The following is a 15,079-nucleotide window of genomic DNA, read 5'->3' on the forward strand; positions in this document are numbered from 1 at the left end:
ATTATGGTACATAGTTTCTGTGACGATTTCTGTCAGGAGTTTGTATGTGGTTAGTAGACATGTCATCAGCCGGTATTTGTGGGGAAGTTGGGTTTCCTCCGATTTTGGCATGAGAAAGGTGTTCCCTTCTACGAGCCACTCATCCACTGCCTTTTCCTCTTGGATCAGTTCATTAAATGTCCTGGCATATTTATTGTGAAGAGCATCAAGCTGTTTTAGCCAGAAATTTGGAATTCCATCCTGAGCTTTTGAATTTTCTCTTTATCAATCATCAATGGGGGCATTTCCTTCCGATGTTGCTTCTTCTGTTCCAAGTTTAGGATCCATTCTGCTTCCTTATGTTCTTTTTGATCTTCAAAAATTTCTTTCCAGAATTTTTCCAGTTTTTCTTTTTCAGGGAGACTTGACACATTCTGTTCGTTTCCCCCAATTCACAGTAAAATCTCTTTGGGTTACTTTCAAACATGTGGTTTTGTTTTCTCCAGTTTCCTTCTTTGTAGTTTTTTTTAACTTCCATGCTATAATTTCTATTTTGAGTGTTTTCAGCATTTGAATGGTAGCACTCGAGGTCTTTGTGTTCGATTTTTTGTTTTACAAACTTTTATCCAACTTTATCAGAACTTGGTTTGTTTGTCCCGTTTCAAATATTTGAGCCATTCATTTTTGAGGTTGCATACGTCCTAGAAAGCTGAAATTTGGCCCACGGTCCTCTTTTCTGGTACATTTTCATGTATCAAAATTTAATAATAAATATTTTTAGCTGCGACGAGCAGCTCTATGAGAGGACCACGTTGTTGTTCTTGTTGTTGGGGTGCCTTTTTGAATAGCGCATGTGCATACATTCGGACTTCCCCTACCAACCAAGCCCGTTTCAAATTATCCCTCTGCCACCCAGAATTAACATTAATAAATAACATTAATGAATTAACATTAACAGAAATAACATTCACGTCCATACATTATATGTAATCAGTTGATGAAGCATGTTGCGTCGCAAAACAAAGGACAAGACCAGAACTGAAAGACAAAAAGATGCTAGTGCATGTGTATAATTTAATGACTGGTCGAATTTGGTAGCGCATATTGCAACGGATATCCTCATGATTCTACACGTCGCAGCTGGTGACCACACTGTGGTCATTTTTCTCTTGTTTTTTAATTTAAAAAAAAAAAAGGTAAAAAACTTTAAGAATAAAAGTGTGTAGCCCTAAAACATTGTTTTTCCACACTTATTTATTCTTTGGATTCTCTTTTTTTTAGTTTTGGGTGTCTGTTTCCTTTACTGAACTGTTGTATTTGTCCTACTTTGATCTGCAGTTGCTCTCTTTGCGTCTCTAATCTGTCTCTAATGTGGAATTTGGTTTCTATTTGTCGAGCCTGGTTTTCTTCTTCTGGTGTTGTTTGCCCGTTACTTTTTCTTGAATAAATTGTGCCGCTGCGAAACACATTGATTTCCTTCAAGGTGGATGATTTTGAAATCATTTTTCGAATTGAATGGTTGGTTTGCCTCACTAACATTTTTGTCCGTTTATCGTTTTCTATGTGATAAAGTTTTGGTCCGAGTTTTATATGTTCCATTTTGCTGGCTAACTCTTCTCGTCTATGCTGCTCTTCATAATCTTCACCATCTTCACCATCTTCCTCTCACTCATTCTGCTGCTCTCCCTTGTCTTTCTGCTCATCATCATCTGCCTATTCCCCTTCATCTGTGCCTGAGTCACCAGTTCTGATCTTGCTCCTCTTTCAGGGTATGTGTGTGTGTGTGTGTGTGTGTGTGTGTGTGTGTGTGTGTGTGTGTGTGTGTGTGTGTGTGTGTGTGTGTGTGTGTGTGTGTGTGTGTGTGTGTGTGTGTGTGTGTGTGTGAAAGAGGGATAGAATTGTGAGGAACAGAAATTAAAAAACGAGATGTGTGTGTGTGTGTTAGTTATATACAGTATATGACTAAACAATTCAAAATCAATCACTTGGCATCACAAAAATCACAAAAACTTGAAAGTACAAGTTTATGGAAATATCACCATTTTAAATTGTCTACTAAAGGGTTGATGCCAGTCCAGTATGCAAGTGCCATCTATCTATAATTCCAGTAATCTCTGTGTGTATGTGTGTGTGTCTGTGTGTTTGTCTGTGACCGCTGTTTCTCGACAACCACGGGTCCGATCTAATTGAAACTTGCCAGATATATTGCTGGGGACCTGAGGATGTACCTTTTCAAGGTTTGAAATTAATCGGACAAGTGGTTCCCAAGGTATGGTCACCGTACTCGCAAGCCGTTCGCTTTGGCTTTGCGAATGGACCAAACCATTTCATGTAAATAGAGGGGGGGGATTGTCACCGTACTCGCAAGCCGTTCGCTTTGGCTTTGCGAATGGACCAAACCATTTCATGTAAATAGAGGGGGGGGATATAATTTTAGATATATATATAGTACGGGCGTGCCCGTACGTGCGTGCAAAAAAACATGCGTGCAAACAACAACAGCAAAAAAAAAAACTTTGAAACCACGTGGCAGTAACGACCACAGAACCCCCCCCCCCCCCCTCTATTTACATGATGGTTTGGTCCATTCGTAACGACCACAGAACCCCCCGTACTCGCAAGCCGTTCGCTTTGGCTTTGCGAATGGACCAAACCATTTCATGTAAATAGAGGGGGGGGGTTCTGTGGTCGTTACTGCCACGTGGTTTCAAAGTTTTTTTTTGTTGTTGTTTGCACGCATGTTTTTTTGCACCCACGTACGGGCACGCCCTAGTATAAAATAAAGTATCTTAAAATTAAATGCATTGATTAAATAGTGATGATAGGTTGTATATTATGTGGGGGGGGGGGGGGGGGGGGGAAAAGTACAAAGTTTAAGTTAAATAATATACTGCACATCATTGATAATGTTTTTTTTTTTTCCAAGTTGCATTTTAAAAATAATATGGTAAAAAGATAAGCTATACAGCAACGAATTCCATGGAGAAAAGGCAGTAGTATGAGGTTATGAAGGAGACTTTGCAAGGCAGAGAAAATAGAGGTTCCACAACACAGGTAGATAATTTGTGAAGAATTAAACAGGAAGGCACAACTTGGTGAGGCAGTACTTTGAGGACGATCGGGGCTGGCAGGAGAGCCGAGAGGTATGCACAATTGCCTCTCTGAGCTGGACTGTCTCGGCTCGGTTTGAATCTCAGCTGAGCTACCCAAATGGTAGTCTTGGTGTTTTGCATGCAGAGCAAGGCAATATGCGTGCCATCCCTCACATAGACGTTAAAACTGGGCGTCCAATCTGCTGGCATTAGTTGGACGTTAATGATCCCACAGTATCCTTCGTGAAGTGCAGGCGAGCTATTGTCAACACCATGAACGAATTACAAATTCCTGCTCATACCTACAGGGGCATTGCGTCGGCAGCACAGCCACTACCCCCGGCAATGATGCTGACCACAGCCGTGTGCTGCATCGGAACGAAAAACAACATAGGCAGAGGCATCGAGGAAAACAAGGCAGCAAAACACAACGACATGAACCAACACGGTTATGTGAAACCTCGTGACCCTCCAGCAAAGGCTCACAGGCCGTCTCCACTTGTCTGAAGCGATTCACTCCAAATGTTTGCCATTTTCCTGACGAACATTTAAAGCACACAACTCATGCCCACAAGTTGTTGTATTGCAGCGTGTAGGCCGGACAATCATTTCATGCCAAACAATAAAATTAAGAAAATGTACAGGAGGGAAATGGAGCACAAAACAGACCTGCCGCAAGGTATCTATTGCTCGTATTTCAGCCTGGAGAGCATTTATCTGCTGCCGATCCTTCTGTAGCTCCTGTTGCAATGCTTGTCGCCACTCGCGCTCAATCCGTATGTCTGTCTCCAACTGTACCCTGAAACACACCAAATTCAGTCGCACACTCGCAACCGCATCCAAATCACAAGAATAAACAAGCGCACACTAAATTCCTTTTATTATTGAGAAACCCACAACATAATTGGAAGCACGACAGCAGGAACTTACTTCTGGCATTTACTCTCATCGAGTCTTTTCTGCAGACAGTCAATTTTCTCTCCACATTCTTGGCGGAGCTTGGTGCAATCATTCAATGCTGATGTGCGTTCTTTCTCTACATCGTTCAACCTGCAGTGTGGTTATGGTTATATGGTGAGGAGGGATGGGGTAGTGAAGGAAGAAGGGAAGGAGATGGGTGGGAAAGGAAGGGGAGAGGGGTGGGAGAAAGGGAGAGGGGTGGGAGAAAGGGAGAGGGGTGGGAGAAAGGGAGAGGGGTGGGAGAAAGGGAGAGGGGTGGGAGAAGGGGAGAGGGGTGGGAGAAAGGGAGAGGGGTGGGAGAAAGGGAGAGGGGTGGGAGAAAGGGAGAGGGGTGGGAGAAAGGGAGAGGGGTGGGAGAAAGGGAGAGGGGTGGGAGAAAGGGAGAGGGGTGGGAGAAAGGGAGAGGAGAGGGAACCCTCCAAGGAGGATGGCAGACCTTTTGGGATGACATCTCTGGAAACACAAATGAGAACGGCACTCAGTAAAGTGCATACATCCACCAGGCTGAACAGTAAGTTTTGTATCCCACTGATAGGCCGGATCTAGATTTGAACCCGAATCAAAATCTAATCGCTTGTTCTTGTCACCTGCCCAACTCATCCACTTTGAGATATCCTAATATATATATATATACACTACTCAAAATAAGTTGGGGATATTGGCAGGTTCTTCGGTGTGGTTGATTTTGTGTATTAATTATGTAGAAAAAAGTTGTTGGTCCTAATTCTATGGTTATTAATGAGTGTAAAAACACAACATTCTTGATTTCAATACCCTAACCCTAACCCCCATAAAAAAAATTAACTCACTCCCACAATATCCCTAACTTATTGTGAGTAGTGTATATCGTTTTTGGCCCTCTCAATGATCAAGAATCATTTAAAATTTTTATAGTATCCGGATCTGGATCTTCACGAAATTCTAATAATGCCATCCTTGTCACATACCCAACCTCTCCACCAAATTTTGTCCGTATCCATCCACAACTTTGAGATATACTGTTCACAGACAGACGGGCAAACAGACAGACGAGGGAAACTACCAGTGGATCGAGGTTCAGCAGCAACTGTTTTGGGTTCAAGCTTTACCTTTGCTCGTAGTTGTGGAGCCTCACATCAAGTTTTGCATTCTTCTCTTCCAATGCAGTAACCAACTCGTTTTTCTGTTTCAGCTGTTCATCCAGACCCTGAATGAAAGAACATTTAAAAAGCTTTGACACTCGTATTTAGAAAAGGACGATCACTTTGAAATGTGCAATGCGAAGTCCACATATGAAACAAACAAAAGAATACAAAGTTGGGGAAAAAAATATTTGCTACATTTACCATATCAAAGTATCCTTTAATAAAATGTAATGCAGCAATACCCCGGCCTGCGTCATTAATCGGTTCCATTAGCCGTGACGTAACTCGGTTTTTGACGTAAACCGGGCGAAATGCCTTAAAATGAAAAACACCGTAAAACTAGAGTAAATAACTGGAGGAGGCTGCGGCTTCGCCCTGAATCTTTGCCGCTCCCCGTCGGGAGTCCCTCCGTTGTTTTCTATTGGTCGGGTCTTCTCCTCGAACGGGGTGACCGGCACGGACGTGTCGACCGTGACCGGGCTTGTGTGCCGAGTGGCTCCGCGGCCCGCTTCACCACGGCGTGCTTTACCCAACATGTCCGAGCAGTTTCAACGGTGGTCGTGTTGTGTCGTCTGTGACGAACGAACGAGCTCAGGGTTCGGTGAACCCGGCCGCCCCAGGGATCGACGCTCGCCTCCTAGTCGTAGGTGTGCCCCGTCTTTCCTCGAGCGGCCGAAGTTGCATGCTTCTTTTTTTTTGTACGATGTGATATACACAGAAACGACGACGTACAGACAGGCATTTGCAAATCCATGCACATGTGCACATGCACACGTCGATCGGTTCGTCGACGCCGGATGCCGGCGAGGTGCCCGACGAGGCACCCCGGCTCGAGGCATGACATGGTCGTTCGTTTCACATGGGCCATGGGCCCTGGGGCTTGACCTAGTCGCGGACACTGCACACTCTGCATGGTGACGTGACGTGACGTCTGCCGCGGACGGTCATCCGAGCCGGCATCGTCATCATGTTCCACCGTTGCCACGTTGCATTGGTTGTTTTACACAGTAAAGGAATAATCACAAAAATAACAGTGAAAGGCAAAGCAAGCACGCGACCGCAGCACAGGACAAAATGCATATGGCGTCGCCTTTGTTTTGAATGAGAACCAGCAGCTACGCATACGTATACGTACATTTTTTTTTTTTTAATGTGCTTTTTATTGTGTCCTAAATTGATTTTTAGCTTCTTTTATTGTCAATTTTTATGTACTATTTTATTTATTTTAAATATATTTTTTTCACATCCTATTATGATGGAGTGATGTAAAGTCGCACATAATGACGTTCGCTGAACTGAAATTTACTCTGGCAGAGTGGCGTAAAGTCGGATTTGACGTAGGTCGAAATGGCGTAAAACGGGGTATTGCTGTATTTTGAAAGCACTTGCAGAGATGAGGAAAAAAAAGAAGTTTAAACTAGTCACAATTGTGTGCATGCTTCAAAAGCACACACACATGTGTACACCTCGTCATGAACAGAAAGCTCACAAAACTGGTCATTGTAATGAGAAAGATGAAAAGTCCCAACAGTTGATCCTCCAACTTTTCTGGTTATTTTGCTCTTGTCTTGTTGATAACCTGTTACATGACTGCAATGGCTGATTGGATATACCGAGTAATAACGTTAAGGTTGGTGCTACAATGGGGGTATTTTCAAAAAAATAAAAATATGTTATTCCTGAAACCTCAACATACCCTAACTTGAGAGTTCATAGAACACGATACCCCATGCAGTGCGACTTCAATTTTAATAAAAGAATTTTATTGAGTTTTTGAGTTTTTTTTAAAATCCGAAAGTTTAGTGTTATTGAAGTTATCCACAAGCAGTCACAAATACCACTTGAAAGTGGTTGGATGTCAATGAAAGCTAGTCTGTTGGGAGCCGTTGGTGAGGTATGTGGATGGACAAAAGGACCACCGAGGCACTCGGAAACATGGTGGTGGGATGTTGAAGTTGGAAAGAGGATTGACGAGAAGAGGAAGAAGTTCAAGGAGTGGCAGAAGGCGAAGGGTACAGGAGCAGAAACAGCAGAGCATGAAAGTTATAAGGCAGCCAGGAAGGCTGCAAAGAAAGAGGTAGCAAAGGCGCAGGAGGCATGTAGGAAAATGTTCGGAGAACGCTTGGATTCAGAAGAGGGTCAGAAAGCAGTATTCAGGATTGCAAAGCACATAGCGAAAGAGAGGTGTGATGTGATGGGGGTGAGTTGCTTGAAGGATGAAGTGGGACAAATCGTTGTCGACCCAGATGGAATTAAAGGAAGATGGAAAAGATATATGGAAATGCTGTTGAATACAGAGAATGAATGGGATGGCAACATAGAGAGTAACCCAGTTTTAGGACCGGCAGAGAAGATAACTGAGAAGGAAGTTGAGGAAGCGATAAAAGCAATGAAGAGTGGAAAAGCGGGAGGGCCGACGGGAGTTGTGGGAGATATGTTGAAGGCAGCAGGAAGTTGGGGTGTGAAGAGAATGACAGAGATCTGTAATCTGGTGGTGAAAGAAGGCCGCATTCCAGTGGATTGGGAACTGAGTACCCTCGTCCCTCTATACAAGGGGAAAGGTGACCCTCTGGAGTGTGGCTCGTACCGAGCGATAAAGTTATTGGAGCATGGAATGAAGGTGTTGGAAAGGGTGTTGGAGAGGAGGATAAGGAAGAAAGTGAAGATCGACGAAATGCAGTTTGGATTTATACCAGGAAGAGGAACGACAGATGCACTTTTCATTGTGAGGCAGTTGCAGGAGAAGTACATGGATAAGAGGAAGAAGTTGTTTTTTGGGTTTGTTGATCTGGAGAAAGCATTCGATGGGGTTCCACGCAAAGTATTGACATGGGCATTGAGGAAGTTAGGGAGTGGAGGAATGGTTGATCAGAGTAGTGATGGCAATGTACAAAAGAGCGCGCACAGCTGTAAGGACGAAGGACGGGAACAGTGGTGAGTTTGAGGTGAAGGTGGGAGTGCATCAGGGGTCGGTACTAAGTCCACGACTATTTGTAGCTGTGATGGAGGTGCTGGCTCAGAACGTAAAGGAGGGTTTACCGTGGGAGTTGTTGTATGCAGATGATCTGGTGTTGATTGCGGAAAGTATGGATGGACTGAAGGAAAAGATGAACAAGTGGAAGGAATGTATGGAGACAAAAGGTCTGAAGGTGAATATCGGAAAGACGAAGGTGATGGCAAGTGGTAAAGCATGTGGTGAGGTGGAAAGAACTGGGAAGTGGCCGTGTGCAGGAAGGGTGTCGGAGTGAACTCCATTCAATGTACAATGTGCGCTGAGTGGGTTCATCAAAAATGTAGTGGTCTGAGAGGGTCATTTACCAGTGTGGCAGCTACATTCAAATGTAAGGTGTGCACAGAGGGAGCTGCAGATGGAGGAAATGTTGAGTTGGATCTTGGAGACGGCGTGAAGCTGGAAGGTGTGAAAACATTTTGCTACCTCGGAGATATGCTGAATGGAGAAGGTGGATCAGACTCGGAAACGGTTGCTCGAGTGAGATGTGCATGGAAGAAGTTTCGGGAACTGAGTGGCGTGCTGATGAAGAGGAGAGTGTCGCTGAAGCTGAAGGGAAAGGTGTATGCTGCATGTGTGAGAAGTGTTATGATTTATGGGAGCGAGACATGTGTAATGAACGTAGAGCAGCAACGAAGGCTGGAAAGGGTGGAAATGCGAATGGTTCGATGGATGTGCGGAGTATCGTTGAGAGAGAGGAAGACAAATGATGAATTGCGAAAGATGATGGGAATATTGCCTGTGATTGATGCTGTGAAGAGGAACAGGTTGAGATGGTTTGGTCATGTGTTGAGGAAGGATGAAAGTGACTGGTTGAGAAGAGTGATGGAAGTTAATGTAGAAGGAAGTAGAGGACGGGGAAGACCGAGAAAGACTTGGCTAAAGATGGTGGAAGAATAAATGCGGGCAAGGGGGTTAACAAGGAGAGATGCAGAAAATAGGGCAAAATGGAGAAGATCGTCATGGGGACCGCAAGGCCAACCCCCGCTCTCACAGGGAAAATGGCCTTAAAATGCATGTTGTGTTGTGTTGTGTTGTATACACCCCTCTTTGAACCTTTATTTAAATTGAAGTACTACAAAATTGGAGGTTCTTGGAAGTATTATGACAGACGATTTGTGTACAAGTGTTCAAGTATATAAATCAATTTAAACAAAACAAACATTGTAAAAGTCAGATAAACAAATTAGTTCCCGTCTTACCACCATTTTCCAGAACGTCTTTTACATCACCCCTATCTAACAGGTGACATTAGTTATTCATGGCTGTCGTTATGTATCCATTATGACGTCCTTAAAAACAGCAAGTTTCCTGTTTGGAATGATTTTCAATCGTTAGATGACAAAGTAAAATATTATCTCTGCTCTCTGCGCATGTGTGATCGTGACAAATCCTGAGCCAAGGTATGGTAAAACGACAGACTTGCTTCCGATTCATGTTCAAAATATAACATTTCATTTAAATAAGCTGTTCCTCGATCATAAACTTACAAGACAGCACATGGACATGAACAAATTCCTTAACCATGCTTTTCACTCCACGTGTGTGGGGTAAATATTAAAAGGAAGATGACATCGTACTTGCTTCTGAGAGTGTAAAAGGTGCCCAAGATCTCCTTAGCAACAGCTGCCAGTCAGGTGGGCATTCATCTTCACAAAAAGAAAACCTAATTTATCTCGGTCAACACACACTCAGTCACCAACCATCCAATCCAAGTCTGGTATGAAGATCAAACCTGAGAGTGACTTCCAGTACCTGGGTTCATATATAATGGACTCTGACACTTCCAGATTAGGAAAGGGATGACCTGGGCAGCCTGTAACAAATTAGACAAAATTTGGTGATCAAACTTCCCAGAGAAGTCAAAAGTAAACCTCTTCAGGGCTGGTGTTGAAGAAAATTTGGTACGGTTCTGAAATGTGGACTTTGAGTGCAAAAATGCAAAAGCGTCTTGATTGAACATACACCGACCTCCTTCGGCCAAAACCATATCTTAGAGGAATCATGCGATGCTTAATGATATTTATAGTAACCTCCCACTGATCTGACCCAACTAGCAAACGAAGGATTCGATTTGCAGGTCACTGCTTTAGGGCTAAGGAACAGGTAATTTAATCCCTCATCCTTCGGAAGCCCAAACCATTAGCATTGAAGTGTAGTATGAATTGTCCTACGCCGAGATTATCGTCAGAGACACATACATTTAGGCCAGCACTCTTCCAATGGCGATGACCGATAGAGACTTCCTCTCTAGTCGTAGTCAACGTGTGGCCCTGAATGGGTTTCTCTCATCTCCTCTTCCTGTTCAGGCTGGAGTTCCACAAGGCAGTGTTCTGGGCCCTGTGCTTTTTCTGGTCTTCATCAATGATCTCTCTGACTCTTGAAAATCCTCTGTATCTCTTTGCTGATGACTCTACTCTCTGTCGCTCCATTCTTCATCTCTCAGATCGGCAGTCTGCAGCCTCCTCACTCTCTGCAGACCTGGACAAAATCACAGACTGGGCAAACAAGTGGAACATGTCTTTGAATCGTGACAAATCTCACACTCTTACGATGTCTCTCCGAAAAGACCGACTGGACAACCCTCCCATCCACTTTCTGAATAATCCTCTCCAAGAAGTTCTGTCACTCAAGCTTTTGGGTCTCACTATTTGCCATGATCTTTCCTGGGAAAACCACATTTCAAATCTGGCCTCCAAAGCCAGTCGCCGACTGGGCATCCTCCGTCGTGCGAAGTCCTTCCTTAGCACACCTGAGCTGCTCACCACATACAAGGCTTTCATCCGCAGCTCAATGGAATACTGCTCTCCCCTCTGGGCTGGTGCTCCTGCCTCACACCTAGCTCGTCTTCACGCTGTTGAAACCAAAGCATTCAGAATCATTGGAATCTCCCACGATGAAGCTAACTCCAAGGGCCTCTCACTCACTCACCGCAGGGAGGTTGGTGGTCTTTCCGTCTTCTACCGACTCCTCTCTGGCCTTGCCCCCCCCAGCTCTCTCTGGGCTCTGTCCCGCAAATATTCCTACAGGTCGCACAAGATCTGCCTGCAACCCTCTTATGGTCAAACTGCCAAAATCAAGACTCTCTGCTCACCTTCACTCCTTCATTCCTCTTTTCTCCCGCCTCTGGAACAAACTCCCTCACTCTCTTCAATCCCACTCCACCCTCCAGGTCTTTAAAACAGCTGTTCACCACCATCTCTTATCTTCCCCCATCCAAAACCTTGATCTTTTCAACCCCCGCTAATTTCACCCCAATTCCACTTTTTTGAAATACCAACTTGTCCTGGAAGTCCTTGGTGTCCTTGTGTTTTATACTTCTCCCCCCCCCCCCCCCCCCCACTTCCCACGCCTCCTCCCCCCAAGCCCTCTCCCTTCCACACATCTCCCTGCTCTCAAATGTTGTGTTTGTGTGCTTCCCCTTCTCTCCCCATCTTGTCTTCCACTCCCTCTTTTTATATATTTTGTTTGTCTGGTTGATTTGTTTGTGAAGTAAATGTTAGCTCTTTCACGAGCCTCGATTCAGTATACAAAAAAAAAAAAAAAGTCTGCGAGGGGGTAGTGAAGTGTCTTAACAACAGCCGCAAAATTATGATGATGAAAAAAAAGAAGACAATTAATTACTTGGAAGCAGATAAGGAACAAAAAAAAAAAAAAAAAAAGAAAAAAAGAAGCATTCACTTGTACATCGTAAGTCAGCATATCTGAGCAAGTTTTGTCGAGGTGGCGTTCATTTTGCAACTTGCTCTCAAAGGGTACTGCAGCGTCTCATCTTGAAGGGCTGGAATATTTGATCATTTCAATGGAATTGACCAAAACTATTTTAAGGCTAGTTTCATGCCTGCCCGATTCGGCATGCCACAGGGGCAGCCTGTGCGATATTAATTTACCGAGCCACGCCCATTGATTTTAAAAGAAAGTTTCTTCACACAAACTTTAGTCCGCCAGATGTGTGTTAACATTAGTATGGAACTTGCCTGACTGAACACAAAATGTAGGATAGGTTTGTTGGGGGAACAAACTTTTGGGTCACTGAACATTTTGCTTGAATGGCCACTTGTGATCTTGCACTGGACTAAACCCAAACATTCCAAATTTTTGTGTTTGCACCATATGCCTAATATTAATGATAATTATATACTTAATTAGAGTTATGTAGATTTTGCAATTTACAAGGAGTGTACAAGAAAACTAAACATCAAGAAAGACCCGACCTTGACCTACAGTCACGTGAAAAAGTAAGTACACCCCATGTAAAGTTTTGACTTTTTCAACATATTTCAACATACAGCTATTTGATCTTCATTTCAACAATATTGATAGATAAAGTTGATATAACATAACAAATATCATGAAACATTTACATTTTGTAGTCCATTGTATAATTTAAATAAACATAAATGCAAATTTCGCATGTGGAAAAAGTAAGTACACCCCTACATTTATCACTACTTCAAATACCTAAAATTAGAATCAGGTGCACCAGCTCAGGTGCAAATGATTAGAACATTGTTAGAGAGGATCTTGGAGGAACCTGTCTTATTCAAACCTCAGACATTTAGTTTGGTTTGCTCTTTGTTGTTGAAGTGTGCGGCATCACCATGCCCAGATCAAAAGAGCTCTCTGAGGCCTTCAGAAAGAAGGTTATAGATGCCTATGAGTCTGGGAAGGGATTTAAAAAGATCTCCAAACAATTTGAAATCAATCATTCGACTGTCTGGAAGATCATCTACAAGTGGAGAAGATTCCAAACAACTGCCAACTTGTTCAGGCCAGGCCGCCCCAGCAAGTTCAGCCCGAGAGCAGACCGCAAGATGCTGAAAGAAGTCTCGAAGAACCCCAGAATGTCATCACGGGACCTACAGGTAGCTCTTGCCACTGTTGATGCCAAAGTGCACGAGTCTACCATTAGAAAGAGGCTGCACAAATTTGATCGACATGGGAGGTGTGCCAAGAGGAAACCTTTGCTGTCCAGAAATAACATCAGGGCAAGACTAAAGTTTGCCAATGAACACCTAGGCAAAGACCGGCACTTCTGGAACAATGTGCTCTGGACAGATGAGTCAAAGGTAGAGATATTTGGCCACAGTACCAGAAGACATCTTTGGTGAAAACCAAAGACAGCATTTGACCACAAGAACCTGATACCAACTGTAAAGCATGGTGGTGGAAATATTATGGTTTGGGGCAGCTTTGCTGCATCAGGGCCTGGGCAGCTCACCATCATAGAATCCACTATTAATTCTTCATTGTACCAGAGGGTGCTTGAGGATAATGTGAGGCCATCTGTCGGAAAGTTGAAGCTCAACCGAAGGTGGACCCTGCAACTTGACAATGACCCTAAACATACCAGTAAAGCCACCAAGGAATGGCTGTAAAGAAAGAAATGGAGGGTTCTGGAATGGCCAAGTCAAAGCCCGGATCTAAATCCCATCGAGATGTTGTGGGGGGATTTGAAACGAGCTGTGCATGCAAGAAACCCCTCAAACATCGCACAGCTGAAAGAATTCTGCATGGAGGAGTGGGCAAAAATTTCTCCCAGTCGATGTCAGAGACTGGTAGACAGTTATAAGAAACGCCTACTTGAGGTTGTTTCTGCCAAAGGGGGCAATACCACCTATTAGAGCCAAGGGTGTACTTGCTTTTTCCACATGCGAAATTTGCATTTATGTTTATTTAAATTATACAATGGACTACAAAATGTAAATGTTTCATGATATTTGTTATATTATATCACCTTTATCTGTCAATATTGTTGAAATGAAGATCAAATAGCTGTATGTTGAAAAAGTCAAAACTTTACATGGGGTGTACTTACTTTTTCACGTGACTGTATATGGCATCATTTCTTAATATAGCATGTTTTTCTATACCTGCACCTCGTGCACAAGGTCCAGATTGATCTCCTTCACTTCCTGAAGCTGGTGCCGAAGGGAGACAAGCACATCCTGCTTTTCATGCATGTCTTGCTCCAAAAGTCGCATGGCCATCTCCATCTCCTGCTTCATGGAAATCTGCAGCTCGAGCTCTTTCTCAACATCCTGCCAAGTGTGCCAGTGCATACAATGTCACAATGTGTGGACTACTGTACATTTTCCTTTTTCCCCCTTTCCTAACAATCCAATCTGAACACACCTACCAGCCGTATCTGGGATTCCTCACGGAGCTGCAGTCGGGCCTCGCTGTACAGTTCATCGAGGCCCCGACGAGACTCCTTGTATGTCTGAAGTTCCGTGTCTACATCCAGCTTGCTGGCCTGTTGCAGGTTATAGGTTCTCAGTCTATCACTGCATTAAATCATATGTATCGTTAGACATTGGGGGCCACAAACAATCACAGCAGTGAGTGATACAATATATCTGGTTGCACAAATTAAATTTTTTGGGTCTTCGCTGTATGCAGGCAGTGTCGTAATGCTAATTTTGGAATTGGTCCTGAGCAACATGAGCAGAACACTACGACGAAAACATTTCACAACCATATTCCCTTTTTTATTGGGGTTTATCCAATGATGGCATTTCTTCCAGTCCGCCAGCATGGGTTGGTGGACGTTAAAGATCCCATGATGTCTTTCACAAAGAGTAGGTGAGTATCGCCGGCACCATGGCCAAATTCCAAATTCCTACCCTAACTAGGCAAATGTCAGGCCAGGCTGGTTCGTGAAAGACTTGGGCCAAGCTTCCCCAGCCAACCCCACAAAGTGGGATAATAGTTGCTGTTAAAGAGCAATAACAAAATCCAATGGTGGCATTCCTCCATAAAGATCGAATCTATCCATTGTGTTAGTTTCATGCAAATCCAAACATTCCATATCTTTGGCATCTTTAAACCATATATTTTTAAAGACTCCCTCTTGGCTTTCTTCCTTCTCCCTTCTTTTTTGTCATTTAATTCACCAACAAAAGAAGAGATAA

At 43.6% G+C, this 15,079-nt stretch overlaps 1 protein-coding gene across 11 annotated transcripts in view; it reads right to left on the reverse strand.

Moving 5' to 3' along the window:
- Window positions 1-15,079, reverse strand: part of RUFY2 (RUN and FYVE domain containing 2) — an 83,298-nt gene that overhangs the window by 7,913 nt on the left and 60,306 nt on the right. For 7 of the 11 annotated variants that reach the window (XM_078775783.1, XM_078775782.1, XM_078775786.1 and 4 more), the window contains 5 exons: window positions 14,305-14,421; window positions 14,039-14,206; window positions 5,120-5,217; window positions 4,002-4,121; window positions 3,741-3,870 (listed from right to left, as the gene is read on the reverse strand). In XM_078775783.1, coding sequence (XP_078631909.1) covers window positions 3,741-3,870; window positions 4,002-4,121; window positions 5,120-5,217; window positions 14,039-14,206; window positions 14,305-14,421 — 633 coding nt within the window. The remainder of the gene's footprint in view (window positions 1-3,740; window positions 3,871-4,001; window positions 4,122-5,119; window positions 5,218-14,038; window positions 14,207-14,304; window positions 14,422-15,079) is intronic. The other 4 variants (XM_078775784.1, XM_078775788.1, XM_078775789.1 and 1 more) reach the window with 1 other exon arrangement.

Source organism: Myxine glutinosa, chromosome 4 (genome assembly GCF_964187855.1).
Source record: "Myxine glutinosa chromosome 4, kmMyxGlut1.1, whole genome shotgun sequence".
NCBI classification, from domain to species: Eukaryota; Metazoa; Chordata; class Myxini; order Myxiniformes; family Myxinidae; genus Myxine; species Myxine glutinosa.